The sequence below is a fragment of the Tasmannia lanceolata genome, unplaced genomic scaffold (assembly GCF_043159265.1).
Source record: "Tasmannia lanceolata isolate RefF3 unplaced genomic scaffold, GAP_Taslan_0.1 ptg000002l, whole genome shotgun sequence".
In the NCBI taxonomy this organism is placed as follows: Eukaryota; Viridiplantae; Streptophyta; class Magnoliopsida; order Canellales; family Winteraceae; genus Tasmannia; species Tasmannia lanceolata.
The window spans coordinates 54,131,716-54,143,286 of record NW_027518679.1 but is presented as its reverse complement, the minus strand read 5'-3'; the positions used below and the strand labels follow the sequence as shown (position 1 = coordinate 54,143,286).

At 40.5% G+C, this 11,571-nt stretch overlaps 1 protein-coding gene and 1 non-coding gene across 2 annotated transcripts; one reads left to right on the top strand and one right to left on the bottom strand.

Moving 5' to 3' along the window:
- The first annotated feature begins 5,809 nt into the window (after positions 1–5,809).
- On the top strand, positions 5,810–7,405 carry LOC143879050 (uncharacterized). The gene has a single exon (XM_077381250.1). It carries the CDS (start codon positions 6,038–6,040, stop codon positions 6,977–6,979), a length of 942 nt encoding a protein of 313 aa, XP_077237365.1. The 5' UTR covers positions 5,810–6,037; the 3' UTR covers positions 6,980–7,405.
- A 3,932-nt stretch (positions 7,406–11,337) lies between these two features.
- Positions 11,338–11,409, bottom strand: TRNAW-CCA (transfer RNA tryptophan (anticodon CCA)). The gene has a single exon. It is a non-coding gene; the product is annotated as a tRNA-Trp (tRNA).
- Positions 11,410–11,571: the final 162 nt, after the last annotated feature.

Sequence of the window (11,571 nt, the reverse complement as noted above, 5' to 3'; positions counted from 1 at the left end):
GGAAGCAACGCATGGGGTACACCAGGGTTACCGAGATTACCGAGATCTTCTTCCCTGAGGTCCTTTTTGGATTGCAAGAATTTTAGGGAAAAGTTTGGAAAGGAAAATATTTTTAAAGTTCCTACTTGTTTTACAAACCAAATAAGATAACTACAAACAACCCTATTCAATTTTTACTTAGAGATCTTCAATTTATGATAATATCGCTTTAAATTAACCATAATCATATCATTTCCATATAAGTTGTGGAAAGAAAAAAATTTCATAAGAAAAAAAATTTGTCATGAGGGATTTTTTTTTCAGTCCTTGAGGGTACATAGGGATTACGATGCTGTAGATCTGGGACCTGGGTAGTGCTCCCAAGCTCTTAAAAGTGCATCCACATCTCTTTCACTTTTCTGATGTGGAATCTTTGTTCTCGCGTAGAACCCCCAACAATCTCCCCCCTCCACGTGAAAGCAATGTGGGTTTATTGAGATCTTTTTGAGGGATTTTTCCATCCTCGAGGGTGTGCTGGGGTTACCACGCCCACCCCCCACGCCCCCAAACTCTGATTCCACTTGTTTGGGACCCGGATAGAACTCACCCTTAAAAGCTAGCAGTTAATGGGTGTTGGGAAAGTTGCCTTATTCCCATCACTGATCACATGCCGTGGGAAGCAAAAGCAAAAAAGAGGAAAGTTTGGTTTTAGGTCCGGCAGAGAACCTAGGTATAAAATGTCATGGTCATGAACAAAGGATGTGCGGCAAAACTAGAGAGGGAGAAAGAGTAAAGAGAAGAGAGAGGAAGAGGGGGAGAGAGAAATAGAGAAGTAAAAAGAGGGCTTCTTCTTTGGGTTCCTCTTGCGAATTTTCTTTTATGTTTTTCTAGGGTCACTCTCGGTGTACTGTCTTGGGTGGGAGGGCAAGGAAAGGGTTGCAGGTTCGTGGGATTGGGTTTAATCCATTGTAAATCGTGTTTCTCGCCCGTGGATGTACACTTGGCCGGACCACGTAAAATCTCAGTTTTCATCGTGTGGCTTATGTTTATTATTTTTCCATTTATTTGTGCACAATCAAATCGGATTTGCCCAGCAGATTTTTTTCAACAAGAGGAGGGTGCCCAATTCCTAATAAGCCGCTCCACATCCATTAACTTTTCCGATGTGGTATATTTGCTTTTATGAGGAATCCCCAACAGTGTCTATGATCAGAACAGGTGCGGCCATAAGTCTATCCAAATGCGGCTACGAACAACTTGAATACTTGATCAATGATCTTAGGCCATTAAGTCCTGTTCAGGGCCCCCCCAAGAAGAGCTAAATAAAAGCTTTTTGTAGTCCTTTATCTTACACATGGTGAGATGGGATGTTCTGGACAAAGATCAACGGTCTAGCTTTCACATACAAGGCCCTTTGTGAGACCCAAAAATTGCTTTCTACCATTGATCTTACACGACGTAAGTTCAAATATCCTTTACTACTAAAAGCGAAAACCCTTAAAAGTTCGTCTGCTCCTTTTGTTGAAATACCCTTTACATCCCAGTTTTCTTTTCGTTAACTTTCCTCACATGTCCTCCTTCCTTCTGGCATTTCTGTCATTTCCAGCTATGTTTTGCCCTTGCAAATGCGCTGGCAAGTTTCAGCGACACGTATCATCGCCATGACGCCGGTTTTACTTAGTTTCTTGTAAAAACAAGTTCCATCTCCATCAGCAACAGGTGTCATCTCCGTCATGCCGGGTGTACTTACTATTCTAAAATGGAAAATGCTTTTTTACCATCTCTGTGTTATTTTCTCTTCTCTTCGTTGACTTTGTTTTCTCCCCATGGCCTAATACGAGTCGCGTTACGGGGTTTCTTCTCGAGTTCATTTTCCTTCCATCTTCTATGTTGGGTTTCTTTAATGGAAATTCCCTTTTTAGTTTGGAGTTTCTAGATTTCTTCTTCATCTTCATCAAAGAAGAACCTTGAATTTTGGGTTTTATCGACTGATGGAGGCAAGAAAGGGTATTCTTTGAGCTATGTTGTTTTGTTCTTAAAGAAGAAATTGGAAGAGGGGAAAGACATCTATATGTACTCCTTGGTTTGAAGATCTTCAACTGATTTTTTAAAAAAATAAAAATCCGTATGGTTTTTTTCCATTTTTCTTCTACCTCTTTTCATTTAAAAAAGAGGTAGAAGAAAAACGGTTCGACCACCTCTTCTTTGGTTGTGGTGGGTCCGGTCTTCTTGGTTCGGAGTGAAACCCTTCTGGCTCGAACTATGTGGGTGGTTCGAGGAGGAGAAGAGAGAAGGACTGGGTTTTTGTGGTGGAGGGTGAGGTGAGGAACCCTGGTTAGACCAATGCTGATAGAGAGAGCCATGGGTGAGGAAATTTGGGAATTGGACTAAAACCAGGAACCCATCCTAGAAAAATGAAAGTAGAGGATAAAAGACTGTAGTACCAGTAATGCTGAGGAAGTTGGGATAAGGGATGGTTTTTTTATCGGGAGAGAGGAAATTCCAAACCTTTGTGTTTGATAATGGCACTCCTTATTTTGGTGAATAATTTTGATTGGCTGTTACCTGTTGATAGCTTTGTGGATAGATGGGCCATAACGTAATTATAGGTCGTGCCCAAAAAATCATTTCCATAGGATGATCTTAGCCGGTCTATAGACGTTTCCATAATATGCAGTTCATCTATAGATTAGAGGGTTGGGATCATCCTATAGAAATGATTTTTTGGGCGCAACCTATTTACTTTATGGCCCATCATATGGACGGTTTGGATCATCCGATAGTGTGGTCCGTACAGTTTTTTTTTTAAAAATAAAATAAAATTAAGGGACTATAAGGGCTTATACCGTATAAAATTTCCATAATAGCAATTTTGATTGGCTGCTAACTGTTGGTAGCTATTTAGACACACTATGAATAGATGACCCATAGGGAAGAATGGTATGGATTAATTCTATGATCTTACATGAGGATGTGCATGTGCAGTTGAAGTCGTTTATCTTGTAGAACAAGATGTGGCAGCCCTTATGATCTTCGAAATTCGACATCCAATAGATATGATAAATCTAATCTAATCTAATCTAACTACTATATATAAAGGCGGAATCGTGGGTTAAGTTCTTCCACTCTTTGCTGTTTTTTCCGCTTGTGTCCCATTGCCATAATTCCAATTGTATCCCATATGTAAGGGCATTTGTGTCATTTGCCGTTATTTCTGCTTTTGTCCCACCTTTTTTATCCACACGTTAGTTAAAGGTGGAATCGTGGGTTAAGTTCTTCCACCCTTTGCTGTAAGGGCATTTGTGTCATTGCCATAATTCCAATTGTATCCCACATGTAAGGGCATTTGTGTCATTTGTCGTTATTTTCGCTTTTGTCCCACCTTTTTTATCCACACAACAGCATGACTCTTTTAAAGGCGGAATCGTGGGTTAAGTTCTTCCACCTTTTGTTGTTTTTTCGCTTGTGTCCCACTGCCATAATTCCAATTGTATCCCACATGTAAGGGCATTTGTGTCATTTGCTGTTATTTTCGCTTTTGTCCCACCTTTTTTATCCACACAACAGCATGACTCTTTTAAAGGCGGAATCGTGGGTTAAGTTCTTCCACCTTTTGTTGTTTTTTCGCTTGTGTCCCACTGCCATAATTCCAATTGTATCCCACATGTAAGGGCATTTGTGTCATTTGCTGTTATTTTCGCTTTTGTCCCACCTTTTTATCCACACATAAGCATTACTCTTTTGCCAAAAACCACTTTGCGGATATCTAACATCTGCCTCTACGAGAAATTATTTGCGGGTAAAATCGTAATCTACATATGAAAAGTACCGACATAGGGTACTTGTCTATGACAATTACGGTAAAAAACTACCAAGAAGAGGTAGAGACATATGACAATGACGAAAGAACTAACTTATATTACTCATGCAGGACACTTGTGAAATATTGATGGATTCCGGGCAACTGAAGAGGTACAACAATTATGAAAACCCTATCGATTGTAGGGCTAGGATCAACCTATGAAAATGGTTTTACGGGCACAACTGATTGATGTTGTGTTCCATCACATGGACGGTTTAGATCAACCTATAACCTTCTATAGATCGGAGGGTTCGGATCAACCTATGAAAATTATTTTTGGCGCACAACCTATGTAGGAAGCGGCCCATCCAAAAGAAATTTCTTTTCTTTTTATCTGGGATTTACACGTCAACATTACTCTTTTACCATTAACCCTTTTGTTGATATCTAACATTTATCTCTATGAGAAATTATTTCAGGGTAAAATCGTAATCTACATACGAAAAGTACGGACACAAGGTACGGGTCATTCCGTACATTTTAATAGAGTGAGGAGTACGATTATCAAAATACGGTGAGTAGTGCCATTATAAAATATGACAGTGAGGACATTAGCACTATATATAATTTCAAACCGTCGTTGTTACTTGGATGTTCCCACGCAGCTCGGGTTCAACTCGAACCCGACGGGTTCAACCCGAATTTGGGTTGGGTCAGGTTAAGCTTTTTCGCAAATCAGATTGTGTTGGGTTGGGAAAAATCAACCTCAATTGAAAATCGGGTTGGGTCGGGTTGGGCTGTCGAGCAACCGGACTCGGCCCGAAACCCGAATTTTGGTTCCATCTGAAGAAGTTCTGTATATTTGTGTTTTTCTTTTTCAACATTGAAATATAGTAGTACAGTTAATATTTCCCTTTGTTAATTGTTAGTCCCTGTTTGGTATGGATTTTCATAACCGATTGTGAGTTACAAACTGATTATTGGTGACTCACTATTGGTTATGAAAATCCAAAACAACTCGGCTTGAGTTGAGGTTCTCAACATGGACAGTTTAGATCAACCTATGATGTGGTCTGTACAATTTCAAATGGATAATTTAAACGGATACCATGTGCATTTTTCCTAATTTTTCCTAATATTACAATGAGGTCGCAACGATTGGAACATTTCTCCCGTCCCACCTTTGTAGTCTCCGTAGCCGGTCCAAAAGCAATGCGTTGCATGAGCCGGGGTCAATGACTTCCACCTTCATTACTTGGCATTAACGGCTTCCACGCTAAAAAAAAATCATCAACTCGATTTTAAAAACAAAGGCAAACGCAAAAGGGTGAATATTCACCCCGTTTTCTTCCCTACGTCACCCCCTTGAAGTTTAAAACAGTAGTGATTGAATGCACTAGAAGGGGGTGCCCCGAGGAAGAAAAAGGGACGAACATGTCACTTCCCAAAAAACCCTCACGCCTAGTAAATACTAAACACACCACAGCCCGCAACAGAAGGCGTCAAGGCGGCAGAGTCAGTAGACACCGCGTGGCGGGTGGGTGGGTGGGGCCCAAAAGTTGTTTTCTAGCATTGATTTTGGGCAATGATAAATTCGCACCCTCTCGAGGATAATTCAAACCTCTTAACATGAATTGATCTTTTACGTCGTTTGTTCCCATGTCAATAGATCTAACATGGTGAGTCCGCACGGCATGGAGTTCAGTATTTTTCAAAAGGTACAGTGGGCCCCAGTGTAAGGTCTGAAGTTCAACCAATGGAACATTTCTCCTATCCGCACTCACCAGAAATGTTCAGTAGTGACTCCATTGTTCCCAACACACTCACGTGCATTACACGTGCTTGGCTCGACGAGTTTCACCTTCAGACTTCAGTATATCTGGCCCTAAAAACGACATCCACGCTGTCAAAAAATCAAGTCAAAGTTACAAAAGGAAAGAAAAACCCAAAAAACAAAGCCTCACTTTTTAGTAAATACACCACACCTCGCCACCAAGGCGGCAAAGAGTCAGAAGACACCCACACGGCCACACGGCACGGTGGGTGGGTGGGTTGGGTGGGGTGGGGTTTGGTGGTAACCTAGTGGGGTGCGCAGCTTAAGACCCGTACGCCACCGTCGTAGGTAGCGGTGCTTGGCGGTTCCCCGTACATCTTTCTCTCTCTCTCAAATAAAAACTAAACAATGAAACCTAAACCTAAACCTTTCTCTCCTCCTCCACTAACCTACGCCTCTCCCGTTATCCTCCACCCTTCTCCATGGCTGCTTCTTCTTCCTCCGCACAAAACCCACCCCCTCCTGGCCCCACCCTCCTCCCTCCTCCTCCTCCACCTTCCTTCAAAAAGTTCCCACCTCCTTGTTGGACCCACGATGAAACCCTAGCCCTAATCGATTCCTACCGTGAAAAATGGTATTCTCTCCGTCGAGGAAATCTCCGAGCCTCTCACTGGCAAGAAGTTGCTGATTCCGTAGCCCGTCTTTGCCACCTCAAAACCCCATCAAAAACCTCCGTCCAATGCCGCCACAAGATCGAGAAGCTCCGAAAACGTTACCGCACCGAAAAACAACGTTCTCTCTCCCTTTCCTCCCCTCCTTCTTGGGTTTTCTACCGGAAAATGGATTCCATGGAAACCGGCGTCACCGCCGTTGAATCCGACACCACCGACGAAGAAGACGAAAATTCCGATGACAAGGACGGCAACAGCAACGGCAACGGCAACACCCGTAGCCTTCATCGGCTTCTCTCCAACGGCTCCGGCGTCCGGATCAGAATTCCGGCTGCCGTGCCGGTGTTCCGTCCAAACCCTAACCCTAACCCTAACCATAGGTTCTTGAAGAGTAGTAGTAGTGTTAAGGTTGAGGAGAATCCTACTTCTGATTATAACCCTAACCCTAACCCTAACCCTAACCCTAACCCTAGGTTTTTGAAGAGTTGTTCTTCATGGAAAGGGGAGGGGTTTGGGAAGAGGAGTGATCCGGTATCGGAGATGGTTTCGTCGATAAGGATGATTGGGGAAGGGTTTATGAGGATAGAGGAGATGAAGATGGAGATGGCAAGGGAGATGGAGCAGATGAGGATGGAGATGGAGATGAAGAGGACTGAGATGATTCTCGAGTCTCAGCGGCGGATTGTGGACGCGTTTACTAGGGGTTTTGGTGGGAAGAAGAGAGTGAAGAGGATGCCGTCGCCAGAAAACTAGAGTTGGGACGTATTTTTTGCTATTTTGGAGTCTAGATGTTGGGGTTGTTCACATCACCTAGGTTCAGATTTTATACTGGTGGAGTCTTGAAAAGGATTTTAGGGTTTGTTTTATCTCTATTCTCATGTATAGAGGAAGATGGAATTTCTCTGCTGGGTGATCTTGGGGTTGGTTTCAGCTTTGCACGCATCATCAGTTCAATCTCTGTGTCAAGAAATGGATGTTAGTGAGTTGAAGTTTATGGAATTTTAGGGTTCTGTTATTTGTTTTTTACCTTTTTTTTTTCGACTGACTAATCCATTGTTTTTCTTTTCATGAAGACACGAAGTTCTGTGTTGAAATTCTGATGTAAAGCTAATGTGGATCTTTCTTTGTTTTTGTTTTGAAGCATTTTAGCATCACTAAGCTTTTCATATCTTTTGTTCATTCTCTCTGACTCTCCTAGTTTCTGTTTAGCTTTTTTCCCCTTTAATGCCTATGATGTGAAAGTGGAGGAAACTGTGAACTTGGTTGAGTTTTTGCCTATTAAGTACTTGGCTAGCTGTTATGATTTATATTGAGATACTGTGAGTTTTTGTGTATGTATATTGAGATACTGTGATTTTGTGCATATTCTATATTGGATTTGAAGTTTTCATTGGGAAATTCAATGCCAAACCCAAAAGACAGAATTTTGTAGCGATACAGTTCAATCTGTGTGCCAAGAAATGGATGTTGGTTAGTTGAAGTGTATGGATATTTAGGGTTCTTTTCTTTTCTTTTTTTGACTGATCAATCGAAACCTTTTTTGTTCTTTTCATGAAGACGATGGCAGTTCTGTGTTGAAATTCCGATGTAAAGCTAATGTAGATCTTTCTGTTTTTGTTTTAAAGTATTTTAGCATCACTAAGCTTTTCAGATCTTTTTTTTCATTCTCTCTGACTCTCCTAGTTTCTGTTTGGTTTTTTTCTTTAATTCCTATGATTGGAAAGTGGATGAAACTGTGAACTTGGTTGAGTTTTTGCCTGTTAATGTTTTGTACTTGGCTCGCTGTTATACTCTATATTGAGATACTCTTATTTTGTGCATGTGGGTAGTTGTTATACTCTATATTGGATTTGAGGTGGTCATTGGGAAATTCAATGCCAAGCCCAAATGAAAGAATTTTGTAGCAACACTTTTTTTTTTCCCTGGAGGCTTTCCTTTTCCAAACACATATTGGGTTGTGTTACACATAGTAAATGTAGTTAGCTCAATTCTGGCACTTGTTATCTGCTAGATCTTTCATTTTTCGTTCTAGATTTAGGACCTATGATCTAGACCTATAGAGCTAAGCTCGGGTAATTCTGCTGCCTTGTGTCAATTCGTCTATGGATCTGATCATGAGGGAATTTTGCTTCACTTTATCCCAATCTGTCCCTATTATTAGGGACAAAAATATGAAATCTGATTGATACATAAATGGGTCAGCCTCTGCTTTATACTTGTTGGTTTTGCTGCAATCTTTTGGTAAATCGCTGTAGTGCTAAAGTTCAGTCTTCCTCTTTTTAGGGTAGTGTTCAGGTTAGTGTAGGCAGACAGCCATCTTCATTAAATTTGTACTCCTTTGAGGAATAGTTTCATGAAAGATTGTATGAATGAATTGTGCAGATACAAGTACTTGTGCATGCTCTTTGTTTATCTTTCTGCCTACTTTATAGGAACCCTCCACACTAGCTGTGTTCATATAAGATTATCCATTCTTTTGGATGAGTAATTCTTTCTGGTTCATGAAAGGCAAGTTGTTGCAAATTACCTGTAGTTACAGGGGCTCTTAGAAAAGTTCCACAGAGTTCGAGAACTGAATTTTCATGGTGACAATAGCAAGGGTTAGATGAGGGATTCCTAACTTGTTAGGGGGATCTAGATTGGGGTTTCTGGTTATGCTTCTTCACACTGAAGAACTGTCTCTGGTAGGGGTGGGGGTGGGGGTGGGGGTGGGGGTGAAACGAGATCTATTCCATGAGGTTACAGTATTAGGATGATGAACCCTCCTAGCAGATAGTTGAAAGGTTCATGAGTTCATCCATGTGGGGGTCCTTAGCTCATGCTTCTCATTGGGAATTCTCACCTTATGGTAATGATGCAACTAGTGCATAGTTTCTTAGCCTTTTGCTTGAGGATTCTTGGTTATTTTAAAAGTATATTTAGTTACGTCAATTTTTATACTCTACAATGTATAATTTTGGAGATTACAATCCATTTTGGTTAGATTGAAATACTTAAGGTTCCTGAATATTTTTGTAGGCAAGGGATGCCACTTAAAATGTACCTATCAAGAAAAATGCCACTTAAAAAAGGTTAATACATTATTGGACCAATAGAACTGAAGGTACTTCATCTGATCTGTATCTATTCATTTATGAATCTGAATTGGAGATTTTTGTTTCACTTCCTCAATCTATTCCTATTACTGGAGCCCAAAAGATAAATACCATTAATACATAAGAACATCAGCTTCTAGCCTTCTACCTTGTACATGCTGGTTATGATGTTAGTATTTGAGCAATCACTGTAATACTAAAGCCTGGCATTCCTCCTCTTGGATTACTATTGGTAAGCCAATAATCTCCATTTAATTTATTCTTATTTGAGAAATAGTTTCATAAATGATTGTATAAATGAATTGTGCAGTTGTAAGTATACATGGATGCTGTTTATGTATTTTTCTCCTGACCTTACATGAAATCACCAAATTAGTTGTGTTCATCTAGGGATGATTCATTCTTTTAGGTCAGTACTGTTTCATGATTAGGCAGGTCGTTGGTATGACTTAGGAGATTACAACCCATTTTGTGTAGCTTGAAATCCTTAGGCTCAGTTTGGTTTCAGGTAGTTACCTCATAGAGTAGTGGTTAAGTAGTCAGCAGGGAGGAGACAAGCTAAGTAGTCTCCTAGTTGTTACCTCATAGTTGTAAGTAGTGTTTTGGTTGTCGACCTCGTAGAGTAGTGGTAGTGGTGTCCATAAAAATAAGTCCATTGCCTTTAGTCTCCCCACTATCAAAGGGTCCTCCCTTCATCTAAGGGGATGGTGGGTCTTCAATTATAGTATTATACATCACATGTACGAACGAAGTTCCATGCCCCTACTGTTATATGCCTGGAAGAACTCTATCTCAAGTTCAGAGCCGATAATAAAGTAACCTCTCTCTCTCTCGAGTGGATTTTAACTCTGGGAGGTTCCTGTATAAATGATCTGTTCTTCCGGATTTTGTTGCTTCCACATCAGATTTTGTTTCTTCTACTTCGTTTCAACAGTTTAGTCATTTCTTGATTCGTTGTTTTTCTTCACAGAGAGGTACTTTGTTTAAGAGCTGCAAAGAATATGGCTTGAGTTTGCGTAGTGTTAGAGTTTGCGGATTCGCTAGCGAAAGAGTGTTTTTATGGTTGATATGTTGTGGGGCAAATCTCTGATCCTTTGTAATTGTGTGCTCTTGTTAATGATATTTATCTTTTCTAAAAAAGGGAATTAAAACCTGGCATGCAATACAGCTCTTGGCAATTGAGATAGAGGCTCAACCCAAAAAATCGCAGTTGTCAATCTGAAGACTTAAGGATCTTGGCAACCATGAAAGTTTTTTTTTTTCCATGGAATATTGGTTTTATCAAGTGGCGGGAGAGGAAGAGGATTTAGATGGCATGAGTGAGGAGGAGGTGAGTAGTGGCTGAAAAATAGAGAGAAGGAAAAGTATGTTCAAAATAAAGTTTTTGTTTGCTTTATTTTTCTAATATTCTCATCATTTCCTAACTCATACCCTCTCAATTCTCCCCTTCCTACTCTCTCCACCCGTCTCTCAACAATGGGTAAAGCTAATATTCCAAGAAAAAAAAATTTTCATGATTGTCAGACACAGCCTCCATGCTATCTCTTAATCAATGACCTTGAAATTAGGGGTGCGATTTGGGTTGGGGCGGGTTCAGTTTTTGCTAAAAAAATGAAGGGTAAGAGTTAAACCAAAATTGACCACCCCAGCTTGAAATGGGAGAGTTAAAGATAAATAGTAGATTAGAAGTAGAGCAATGGTTGTTCAGTCAACCTACACACTTGATGGCCTACCCCTGATCTCTGACCATGAAATCCAACGATAATCTCTGGGTTTTCTCCTTTTTCTTGAAAGAATACCAAATTAATTTAAAGAGCAGAAGGGCTGTTTTGGGAATAATTGATAGAGCAGGTGTATTTCTGTAATTCTCCAAGTACTTGACCGCTTGGCTACTCGCGTAAGGAAGCGAGATGGAGTGTCGTTTTTATGAATTTGTCTACTCAGAATGACAAAAACATCCTCCACGTAAGGCTATGAGGGTATTATGGTCATATTAGTGGTGAGAGGAAAAAGAATTGAACCCGACGTGAATCGAACACGCAACCTTCTGATCTGGAGTCAGACGCGCTACCATTGCGCCACGGATCCAGTTGAGAAGTTTCACCTGAAATAATATTTTGTACTGTAAAACATGTTTGGGGACATGGAAAACACGTCCTAGGAAAATTGAGAACCCTAAAAACGGTGAAAAACAATCCGCAACTTAAAATTTTTTTTTTTTTTTTTTAAATTTCTAATTTGAAGGGGCTT

Coding starts and splice junctions, on each gene's coding strand:
- LOC143879050 (XM_077381250.1), top strand. CDS start 6,038: ATGGCTGCTTCTTCTTCCTCCGCACAAAACCCACCCCCTCCTGGCCCC.